This window comes from Quercus lobata, chromosome 1 (genome assembly GCF_001633185.2).
Source record: "Quercus lobata isolate SW786 chromosome 1, ValleyOak3.0 Primary Assembly, whole genome shotgun sequence".
Taxonomy (NCBI): Eukaryota; Viridiplantae; Streptophyta; class Magnoliopsida; order Fagales; family Fagaceae; genus Quercus; species Quercus lobata.
Genome location: NC_044904.1, coordinates 22812586 through 22824578, shown reverse-complemented (window position 1 = coordinate 22824578; position 11993 = coordinate 22812586). Strand labels below are relative to the sequence as shown.

The window sequence follows — 11993 nt, the reverse complement described above, 5'->3', positions numbered from 1 at the left end:
CGAGGTCAATTTTCGGCTTCATCAGAAGTGTTGTGCTAAAATTACATAGATGACTAAAAATCTTCATGTGGCCTTGAAGTAACTGATAGATTGGTCTAGTGATTGGAGTCTCAATTAGCTATGACAAATCACTCTAAAGACAAAAGTTAAGGAAGCAGTTAGAGGTTAGGAGTTTAGATACAAGTCACGTTACATGTATTGGAGGTTTTGTAAGTCTTGATTGTATCACAACCTATTTATAGTAGATTTGACAAGATTGGACTAGGTCCCGAACTGTTTTTCCTCCTAGGTTTTCACTTTGTAAATAAATCCCCGTCTCTTGTGTGGTTGTTCTTGTTGTGATTGTTTATTCATATTATTGAGTCCGGCTTATTAACTACTTGGATTTAATTTGTGAAATTGATAGAGTTTAATGCTCAATTAACTACGTAATTTTCAACCATATATAATTCAGTTTATTGAATCAGGCACTCAGGCTCAGGCTAATTAACTATATGACCAGAATTCAAAAGAGAAAGTTTAATGCTCAATTCCACTATTCCAATGACAACCGTTGAAAAATCATAGAAAATTCTCAAGTACGTAGAAATATTACAATTAAAAATAAAAGGAACAATAATTAAATAAAATAAAACAAAGCTAGAGCCTTAGCATCATTAGTTCTCATCACAAATTTGAATGGTACAGATTGGATAGGGAGAAATGGCAATTATTTGAAAGCACTCGGTGTTAATTACGACGGCTCACCCGAACTCAAGAAAATCATAGGCCCTAAACAATTGGAACCACTTATCAAAATCCAACATGTATATTTATGCCATCAAGTCCCTTCGTGACAATGATGCAATCACAGCAACTCCAATGGACACCAATATTCCATGCCTGTTGAGACTCACTGCACCAGACGCATTCACTTTCGCAGCAACAGACGGAGTATCTGTATCTGCATCAGCATCATCATCATTGTCCGTACTCTTAGGCTTTGACAATGTTGGTGCCGAGGCTGGTGCCTTATTCTTAGGCTTAGGACTAAAAATGTCAATAGGAAGAAGCACTTGATCCACTTGATATATATCAAGCTGGTTATCCGAATACACAGTTCCACCCAACGTGGTATTAACAAGAATAGTAGAGATGTTCACTTGGTTGCCAGCAGTGGTCACGGTTAGTGGGAACTCACCGGCACTGGTATCTCCAGCCTCTGTGGGCACAGGATTGCTCAGAGTTTGGAAATTTGACAGAGTAACAACTGTGTTTAATATGTGAAATTGTACTAGTTGGGTCTTTTGTAGGTCGGACAATGAGTTTATAGTGCCTGCTTTGAGGCTCGAAAATGCAGCATCAGTAGGAGCAAAGATAGTAAACCCATTATTTGAAGTGTTAAGCTGGCCGTATAATTGGTCAGACACTCCGGTACTTTTTAAGAGGCGGATAAAGACTGAGAACCCACCGGCCTTTCCAAGGATTTTGGTTACATCAGGGACACCTTTTTTTATGGGTGGGACCTTGGCAGACTGGACTGGGGCTGGGGCCTTGGCAGGCTGAACTACTGGCGGAGTGGCAGGCTGTACTGGAGCATTCGCAGGCTGGACTGGAGCATTTGCTGGCTGGGCCGGAGCTGCAGCTGGCTGGCCTAAAGTTGTGATGCAATGGAAGAAAAATACGAGTAAAATTGAGAGGGAGAAGACAGTCTGTTTTGTCATCTTTGAAGTTATTTTGTTGTGTGGAGGACAGTTTTGTTTTGCTGGGAAGTTTTGAAATGCAAGAGTGGTGCTTGCACTTGCACTTGCACTTGCAGAAGTGTTTGATATGTGTTGGAGGGGAGAGAGGGCTTTTATTATGGCTGGGAGACACTGCAATTAGGTGAGAGTGTTCACTTCTAGTTACAAAACCTAAGTTGTTTGCAGCTAATCTGTCTTGAAAAGGAAGAGGAAAGAATGGATAAAATGAGAGATTTTGTTGTTTTAGCAGCTAGTTTGCTTGGGAAGGCAGGAAAAAGAAAGGGGATCTCAATTGTGCGAGCGGGGAAATAAAGATGCTTTTCAAAACGTCTGCTCTCACAATCACACAGAATTATTCTTAGCTATGAAAATCATTTGTTTGCTGCAAGCCTAAGGAGGAAGTTGAAAACAATAGGTAGTATCAACTTTCATAGCTCATAAGTACGAGTCACCACAAAGGGTGACACTACCATTAGCCTATCACTTTATCCCATCACCCCCTCCCCCACTATCTATCTATCAAAATAAAAATAAAAATTACTCTTCCTCTTTTCTGGTTAATTCCTCAAACAGAGTAAAATTCAACACTATGATCTGCCATTTGCAATTAGTTGTATTAGGATGTCTTTCCAGTTAATATATATTTTGGCAGATAAAAGAATTAAAATATAGGATTATAATCATTAATTAAGGTTCATTTCAGTTCCAGCTACATATCCAAATTTTCAATTTGTTATTTTGAATTTTGATTAATGTGACAGTTCTTAACCCTCAACTAGCTAGAATCCCTCATTTTTATCAGCCTTTCAATGCTGCTAGACCATGCCAATCTCAGTTCAATCCAAATGTAAGTGCAACCAATTCTGATGCTATTTTACCAACCGGGTTAATCAAATGAGTTTGCCAAATTCGGTTCCAATTGAATCTATGAAGAATGAATGGATAAAATGAGAGGTTTTGTGGTTTAGCAGCTAGTTTGCTTCCAGAAGGCAGGAAAAAGAAAGGGGATCTCAAATTCTCAATTATTTGGATGTGGAGGCAGATAAAGATGTATATGATTGCTTTGCTTTCACAGACGGAACAAAAATGGGCTCAGATGGGACATGAGAGGAGGGGTTTAGCAATCAGAGGCCGAGGGCCAGGCCTTCTCTAAAGTTACATGCTGTAGCAATTCTTTTCATTGCATCCTCTTGTTTATTTATTATCGAAGTTGTTAATAGAATGCAACGAGGAGTAAAATTCATTTTTTTTTTTAAATGTTTAGTGTGTAAAATCTAAGTGACTCCAAATTTTAAGATTTACTTTTCAATTTTCTTCTGAATTTTTAATTAGCAACTACAAGATTCGGAGTTGGCGATACTATACATTATTTGATATTATCATATATAATTATTAATTTCAATTTATCTGAAATGATAATAGAGATTATTTGATATTAATCATACATAATCATTTCAATTTATTTGAAATAATAATGAAGCCTAAAATAAATATCATCTTAGAATACTTTTTTCTTTTTTCTTTTCTTTTCTTAAAGATAATTCGATATTTTTTTAAAATGAAAATAATTTTTAGGCCTTTCAACTAATTTTAGGTTGAAGTAGAGCAGGTAATGGTACACATTTCTTTTTCTAGGAAGATTTAAGCTCGTCTCAATAAAGAAGAGTGAAAAAGAGCGAGGGTCTTTCCAATAATTGCCTCTAGATTCAAGGAATTAAGTCTTAATGAAACTATGTAAAACTAAAATACCAATATTTTGAATATATATATTTTTAAAGGTTTTGGAGAAGTAAATCTATAAGATATTATGAGTGTTCCACTCTACCTCCCCAGAGGAGGAAATATGCTTCATTATTATATTATGAGTTTTTAGTAAGAAATTAATGTTTGCATCAAAGAGCGTGCTTATGTTAAGCTTTTGTTTTCGGTTCATTTCTTCTAGAAAAGGAACTTACTCCCCTCTTTCCTTTTCACTAACATTGCATCAACTAGGTAGAACTTCCTTTTTTATTTTTTTTTTAATCGAATTAAATTAAGTAGAAAGTATCTGTTGTATCATTATTGTGAGCTCAACTCCTTTATTTGATGTTTAACTCAATAAACACATCAGCATTAATTACCATACTAATCCGGATCATAATTCATATGACAATTTTGCCCCTCAAAATTTTGGTCCCCCTAGGTTGAAATCATGGCTTCGTTTCTGATCACCACCACCACTTGGTAGCCTGAGTAAAGGTGGTGCTAGGGAGATACAAAATGGAAAATGTTGAAAAATGGGGAAAAAGTGAATGGACAAGCACCAAAATTTATTGACTGGGGCATGGAAAAAAGAGCATAGATGGGGGCAGAGGTTTCAAAATTTGAGGGATAAAAGTGTGATTTTCTCTCTCTCTCTCTCTCTCTCTCTCTCTCTCTCTATATATATATATATATTTGTTTAAAACAGACATACTTACATGGCTGTTTAACTGCGTTTTTTGCTCAAATGTCTCATTAGCAAGAAATTAAATCCTAATGAAACTATGCAAATTATTTACCATATTTGAATGCATTTTTTAAGAGTTTGCAGAAGCAACCTTCTAAGATATTTTGAGTGCTCTACTACTGTCTTTAAGTTACGTTTGGCTTGGCTTAAAAAAATAGTTTATTTATTTATTTATTTATTTAGCTTATTTTTATTACTATTCAACTTATTTTTGCTACTATTGATGAATTTCACTGTATTATTTCAGTTAGCTTTTAGCTTTATTTATAGTACTTTCAACAAAAAATTTTCAGTTTCAGCTAAATAATTGTTTTTTGAGATTTGTATAATAATTTTTATTTGGCAATAACAAGACAGTAAAATAAATTCAAAATAGAAGAGTTACAACATATAATTACAAAACGAGTTGACACTAAGTTTGACAAATTAAAATTTAATAAAGGCTATGCTTTGAATAACAAAAGGCAAGTCATGCATCCATCCAAGCTTTGCAAAGCAGTCAGCTGTTTGATTTTCCTTCATGGTAGGAATGGGTTAGTTCTAGATGGGAATCGAGCTCATGAGGGATATGCAATCTCTCTCAATTCTAGCATAAAAATCACGCGCAGTGATATTATTTATAGTACTTTCAACAAAAAATTTTCAGTTTCAACTAAATAATTATTGTTTGAGATTTGTATAATAATTTTTATTTGGCAATAACAAGACAGTAAAATAAATTCAAAATAGAAGAGTTACAACATATAATTACAAAACGAGTTGAAACTAAGTTTGACAAATTAAAATTTAATAAAGGCTATGCTTTGAATAACAAAAGGCAAGTCATGCATCCATCCAAGCTTTGCAAAGCAGTCAGCTGTTTGATTTTCCTTCATGGTAGGAATGGGTTAGTTCTAGATGGGAATCGAGCTCATGAGGGATATGCAATCTCTCTCAATTCTAGCATAAAAATCACGCGCAGTGATATTATTTATAGTACTTTCAACAAAAAATTTTCAGTTTCAACTAAATAATTATTGTTTGAGATTTGTATAATAATTTTTATTTGGCAATAACAAGACAGTAAAATAAATTCAAAATAGAAGAGTTACAACATATAATTACAAAACGAGTTGAAACTAAGTTTGACAAATTAAAATTTAATAAAGGCTATGCTTTGAATAACAAAAGGCAAGTCATGCATCCATCCAAGCTTTGCAGAGCAGTCAGCTGTTTGATTTTCCTTCATGGTAGGAATGGGTTAGTTCTAGATGGGAATCGAGCTCATGAGGGATATGCAATCTCTCTCAATTCTAGCATAAAAATTACGCGCAGTGATATTATTTGTTAGAAAATTCAAAAGTAGGTTTGCATCAAGTTCGACTATTAGATGGATTGATCTAATTGATTTAGCAAATTCAAAAGCAGGTTTGCATCAAGTTCGACTTTAAGATGGATTGATCTAATTGATTTAGCGAATTGAAGTTCATCTCTAATTGACCGTAACTCAACTAAAACATTTTTGCCCAACAAATGGGTGGATCCAATTGCATGACTTCAATTGATTTAATAAATTGATGTTCATCTGCTTTTTTATAAACTTGTGAGAGATTGATAGGATATAAAACCACCAATTGCATGGCCTCTGAACCTTTAAAATAAGGAAAATAGCTCTCTCTCTCTCTCTCTCTCTCTAAATAGGACAAGTATCCCTACTAAAAAAGTTCAAGAACTTTTGCCTATGGTAGTTTAGTGAGCCATGAATATTTTGCATATTTTTCATCGTACACACTTTTTACAGCACATAAATCACTTTAGCCTGCATTGTTTTATTCATAAACACAAATCCAAATAGTATTCTAGGCTATTGCATCAATCAATCATCATCAACTAGACAAAGATATATCAACAAGCATTTATCTTACGGAGAAGCTATATAATCGGTGGAGATCTGAACAAAGACGATTGTAGTGGCAAGAAAAATCAACAATCCACCCCAAGCCCAAGAACTGATCAATAACTAGAAACTGCATGCAGGTTCGATTCCTTCATAGCTAATTTTATTTTTATAGCATGTTTAGACATGGTTAGGTTTTATCATGCTTTTATAATTAAAAATATTTCAAAAACATGTGTTAAGTTAGATTAGTTTCCAAGTGTTAGGCTAGATTATGGAGTTTATTATCTTAGATTTGTTTTTAGCGTTAGTTGTAGTTCTATGATCATAACTCCTATGCTCATGCATCGTGGCTTAGTTACATTAATTCAATATAATGATCTATTAATTTTTTTTTCATGATATTTATTTTCTTTGTTGCATTACGTTCGCATGTCATCTAAGATAGATCGATGTCTGTGTTTTCTTTATATATATAGGATGGACAACAGTTCACTTGAAAAAATGGATTTAGATGTTAAAGCTCCAGATTTAATGCCTAGTTTGATTTTTAGCAAATCATGTGAAATATGCTCATATGTCATGTAGGAATTGCATCTAGGGTTTATATCTTCACAACTTAGCAAGTTCATCCTTATCAATTCATCTTAATCATATTCATTCATCTTACAATAAGTTATTGTGCGAAGTTAGTGTTTCTTTTATTGTCATTCTCATGATTTGATTAGTCCTTAATGGCTAATGTGCTTATATTGACTTGTTAGTTATTATTCTTGAATATGTAAATACACAGTGCTGGAGTTTCTACAATTTTTCTGTTTTGATAATTTTATTACTTAATTGTGTAATGGTTGAGTGAATTTGTTTATATTTGATAATTGTATTATAGGAGAGCAACTTAATTAGATTGGGTGTAATGGGTGCTAAACACCTTTTCATTCAGTAAAATAACCCCTGAACTTAATCTTTAGGATGTATAGGTTAATACTTTTTATGCAATTTTTTCTTGATATTTCAAAATGTAACTAAGAAACAAAGAAATGTAATTTTCCTGTTAGATTATATCTAGAACCAAAGTCATGCACTTTTTTTTTTTACCAACCGATGTATGTAATATTGTAATCTTCATTATTCATCAATTCTTAATTATCTTTAAAAATAAAAAATAAAAATTAATGTGGTGACTTCATTGTAAATCCCTTGGATTATGGGGCATCAATTATCAACAGATGAATCTATACCTTGAGATTTGTAACCGGTGGATGTTTTCTCTTTACTTGTCAAGGAGGAGAAACGTAATGAAAAAGTGGTCTCCATGGGTTGTAGTTTCCAAACTAGCCTTTTTCAAGAAATGCAAGTTTTCACTATAAAAATAGCCCCCCTATCCTTATTAATGACATCGGGAATCCTTAGAAAATGAGGACTATTCAGAGACAGTGATAAAAAAGAGAGAAGTGATAGAAAATCTTCAGGAATAGGGAAGAGTTATCGAAAGATTTCTTGAACCTAGCTCTCTAGTCTCTACAACTCAACCCGGCAATCAAAAAGGAAGTTCTCTAAAGCAGCCTAAAGTTTGGAAATCAAGTGTGGAAGTTCCCCTCTTCAACAACTTGGACTATGCACTAGAATAGACCACTTGTCTCATCTAGACTTCTAAAACTCACTTTCTAAACAAAGGCAATAAACAAGGATGCCCTAAAAGAGCTTATCCCCAAACCAACTATCAAAAACACAAAGCATGATTGGAGAATGCTTCCAAACTATGAAATCTTTTAAATATTTCATATCTATAATATCTAAATACTTAAGTGTAACATTTATTATTGTTACACTCTTGTTGAACTACATCAGCATAACATTTCGGTTCTTTTGGTCCACTTAATCCACTTCAGACCAATGCAGTCTAATGTTTTGGGAGGAGAGGTTTTTGTAGAAAAATGAGTTGCTTTTTTGACAATTAATTATGTCACATTCTCAACATAATGTTGGCAAGTTTCTCTATCTCTCTCTCTCTCTCTCTCTCTCTCTCTCTCTCTCTCTCTCTCTCTCTCTCTCTCATATAAGTGATGGATTTACTTATATTTGCTTCATTTTTAGGTCATTCAAGAAGTATGTAGGATGAACAGTTTGTAAAGAGCACTAGAAACAAGTATCAACCACATTATATTATTTACAAAATATCTCTTATATAATAATTGAATATAAAAATGCATTATGTTTCCTTGAAAAAAAAATTACTTACAAAATTTAAGATACTTTCAAATAACAAATATAGATAGATTAATTTAGAAAATCTAATATATTGCATCAGCTATACTTTGTTGAAAAATAATCACATCATTTTAACTCTTATAAATTTTATCTACTATTTTCTTTTTTGACTAAACAAAAAAAAAATCGTCAAATTTTTCTACACATTACATGGGATTGCATATATTGCACTATTTACCCACACGGCCACACATAATATATCATGGAACTTCCAAAGTTACATATATTTAGATTGTAGATATTTATTCCTAAATTTAGGTTAGGATACTTCATAACATCCTTGCATTAGCTTAGTAGTTATAAAATATGTTGCCAATCACACTTGTACATACCATCACTTGCGGCGACTCCACATGCCATCATATAGCACCACACACAATAAAACCACCGTGCCACGAGGTTGAATCGAAAAGTCTGAATCAATTTTTGGGTAATTGTGATCTAGTTGCTCTATCTCATATTCATGCTGTGAATGAAGGTTTTGTGCAAATGATTATTTGAAATTACAAAATTGTAAGTAATTTTCTATACGACCTAAGCAACAGAAAATATTTTTCAATTTATTTTGAAAGTTGTTACCAAATATGAGAAAACTGGTTAGTTTTTCAAAAAACAAAAAAAAAAAAAACCGTTTTGGAGCTAATAGTCAATTTTCTAGATAATATTTTCTAAAAGATGACTGATAAGGAAATGTTATCCACCGAAACAAGCAAACAGAAAATACATTTGATCTTTAGAATTCGGAAAGTAAACTTAAATGTTGGATCTCAAAGGAACAACTCTTGAAAAATCATTAAATAAAAACTCTCAAGTACATAGAAATCGGAACCAAAAAAAAAAGGAAAAAGAAAAAGCTTCATCACAGATTGGTCTTAATATACATCGCACAAGAAAAGGTGAAAATTATTTGGAAGAACTCAGAATCGATTTCGACCGTTCACCCAAACTCAGCAAAATCACGCGGCAATAGAAAAATGGAACCCACCTAAAAAGCATTTTCTCATTTTCTCATACACCATGAAGTCCCTTCGTGAGAATGAATGCGACCAATACAACTTCAATGGACACCAATATTCCATGCCCACTGATACTTACTGGGCTAGACTCGTTCACTTTGGTAGCATCAGACTGAGACTCATCATCATTGTCCTTAGTCTTAGGCGTTGACAATGTTGGTGCAGGGGCTGGTGCCTTATGCTTAGGCTTAGGATTAAAAATGTCAAGAGGAAGAAGCACTTTCTCCACTTGATATATATCAAGCTGGTTATCTGAATACACAGTTCCACCCACCGTGGTATTAACAAGACCAGTAGAGATGTTCACTTGGTTGCCAGCAGTCATCACGTTTAGTGGGAACTCACCGTCACTAGTATCTCCAGCCTCTGTGGGCACTGGATTGCTCAGAGTTTGGAAATTTGACAGACTAACAATTGTGTTTAATATGTGAAATTGTACTAGTTGGGTCTTTTGTAGGTCGGACAATGAGTTTATAGTGCCCGCTTTGAGGCTCGAAAATGCAGCATCAGTAGGAGCAAAGATAGTAAACCCATTATTTGAATTGTTAAGCTGGCCGTATAATTGGTCAGAAACTCCGGTACTTTTTAAGAGGCGAATAAAGACTGAGAACCCACCGGCCTTTCCAAGGATTTTGGTGACATCAGGGACACCTTTCTGTGTTGGTGGGACCTTCGCAGATTGGACTGGGGCTGGGGCCTTGGCAGGCTGAACTACTGGCGGAGTGGCAGGCTGTACTGGAGCATTTGCTGGCTGGGCTGGAGCTGCGGCTGACTGGCCTAAAGTTGTGATGCAATGGAAGAGAAATATAAGTAAAATTGAGAGGGAGAAGAGAGTCTGTTTTGTCATCTTTGAAGTTATTTTGTTGTGTGGAGGACTGTTTTGTTTTGCTGGGAAGTTTTGAAATGCAAGAGTGGTGCTTGCACTTGCACTTGGAGGAGTGTTTGATATGTGTTGGAGGGAAGAGAGGGCTTTTATTATGACTGGGAGACAATGCAATTAGGTGAAAGGGCTCACTTCTAGTTACAAAATCTAAGTTGTTTGCAGTTAATCTGTCCTGGAAAGGTAGAGGAAAGAATGGATAAAATGAGAGATTTTGTTGTTTTAGGCTTTTATCAACTAGTTTGCTTGGGAAGGCAGGAAAAAAGATAGGGGATCTCAATTGTGTGAGAGGGAAAATAAAGATGCTTGTCATAGCTTTGCTTTCACAGTCACAGATAATTATTCTTAGCCATGAAAATCATTTGTTTTCTACAACCGATGGAGGAAGTTGAAAACAAAAGATAGTATTACGAGGCACCACAAAAGGAGTACTTCCCATCACCCCTCCCCCATTATTTATCTATCGAAATATAAATAAAAATTAGTCATCCTTGTTTCTGGTTAATTCCTCAAACAGAGTAAACTTCAACACTATTCTTCCATTTGCAATTAGTTATAATAGGATGTATTTTGAGTTAATATTTTTGTTTTTGCTGATAAAAGAGTTAAAATATAGGATTGTAATCATTAATTAATGTTCATTTCAGTTCTAGCTACAAATGCTACATATCCAAATTTACAATTTGTTTTGAATTTTGATTAATGTGACACTCCATATTCCTCAACAAGCTAGAATTCCCCAACTTTTATCAGCCTTTCACTGCGGCTAGACCATGCCAATCTCAGTTCAATCCAAATGTAAGTGCAAAAAATTCTGGTGCTATTTTACCAACCAGGTTTAATTAAATGAGTTTGCCAGATTCGGTTCTAATTGCATCTATGAAAAATGAATGAATAAAAGGAGAGATTTTGTGGTTTTAGCAGCTAGTTTGCTTCGGGAAGGCAGGAAAAAGAGGAGGGATCTCAAATTCTCAATTAATCTGATGTAGAGGCAGATAAAGATGTAAATGATTGATTTGCTTTTACAGACGGAACAAAATGAGTGCAGATGGGACGTGGGAGGAGGGATTTAGCAATCAGAGGCCAAGGGCCAGACCCTCCCTAAAGTTACATGCTGTAGCAATTTTTTTCCATTGCAGTGTATTTTATTTATTTTTTTATTAGTCGCCGATCGGCATGTTTCACAAGATAATTTTTTAGGCAGGTCTCATTAAATTTATTTTTTAAAAATTTGGACTAATTAAATAAAGAGCAATGTATATTATAACCATATTTTCATTTATTATAGAGACAACTACAAATATAATATATATTATTTTTGTCGTATCAAAATGAAAACAATACAATCATTTTTAGGAATTTAAAAGGTAAGTTAACTAAAATATTAATTTTATAATAAAACTTATTTATAACATTTTGTGTATTATTAAAAATGTAGTTGCACAATTTTCCTGGCCCAAGTTCTATTGATCAGGCCCTAGCCCAAAGCGCAACCCACAATAAATATTTGTAGAGGATGGGTCAAAGAACTTAGTTTCAGTGAGCCTATTCGGTCTGATACATGGACAGTATTGTTGCAGAAAATCCAAGCACAAGAATGGATCTCTCACGTATATTTCTATTTCTTTAGTTCCTCCTACAGTATATTTCGTCCCCTTCTTTGAGGGACTCCACTACATTATATAGTTCCCCTCCTCTCATCTCAACCTTACACCTGTTGATTATCTAAGCATCTACTTGA

The 11993-nt window shown here is 34.2% G+C and overlaps 2 protein-coding genes across 2 annotated transcripts; both read right to left on the bottom strand.

The window, feature by feature from the left end:
• Window positions 1–604: 604 nt before the first annotated feature.
• On the bottom strand, window positions 605–1815 carry LOC115988360 (fasciclin-like arabinogalactan protein 12). The gene has a single exon (XM_031111923.1). It carries the CDS (start codon window positions 1701–1703, stop codon window positions 813–815), a length of 891 nt encoding a protein of 296 aa, XP_030967783.1. The 5' UTR covers window positions 1704–1815; the 3' UTR covers window positions 605–812.
• A 7412-nt stretch (window positions 1816–9227) lies between these two features.
• On the bottom strand, window positions 9228–10541 carry LOC115988231 (fasciclin-like arabinogalactan protein 12). The gene has a single exon (XM_031111837.1). The coding sequence runs from the start codon at window positions 10217–10219 to the stop codon at window positions 9365–9367; it is 855 nt and encodes a 284-aa protein (XP_030967697.1). The 5' UTR covers window positions 10220–10541; the 3' UTR covers window positions 9228–9364.
• Between the last annotated feature and the right edge of the window lie 1452 nt (window positions 10542–11993).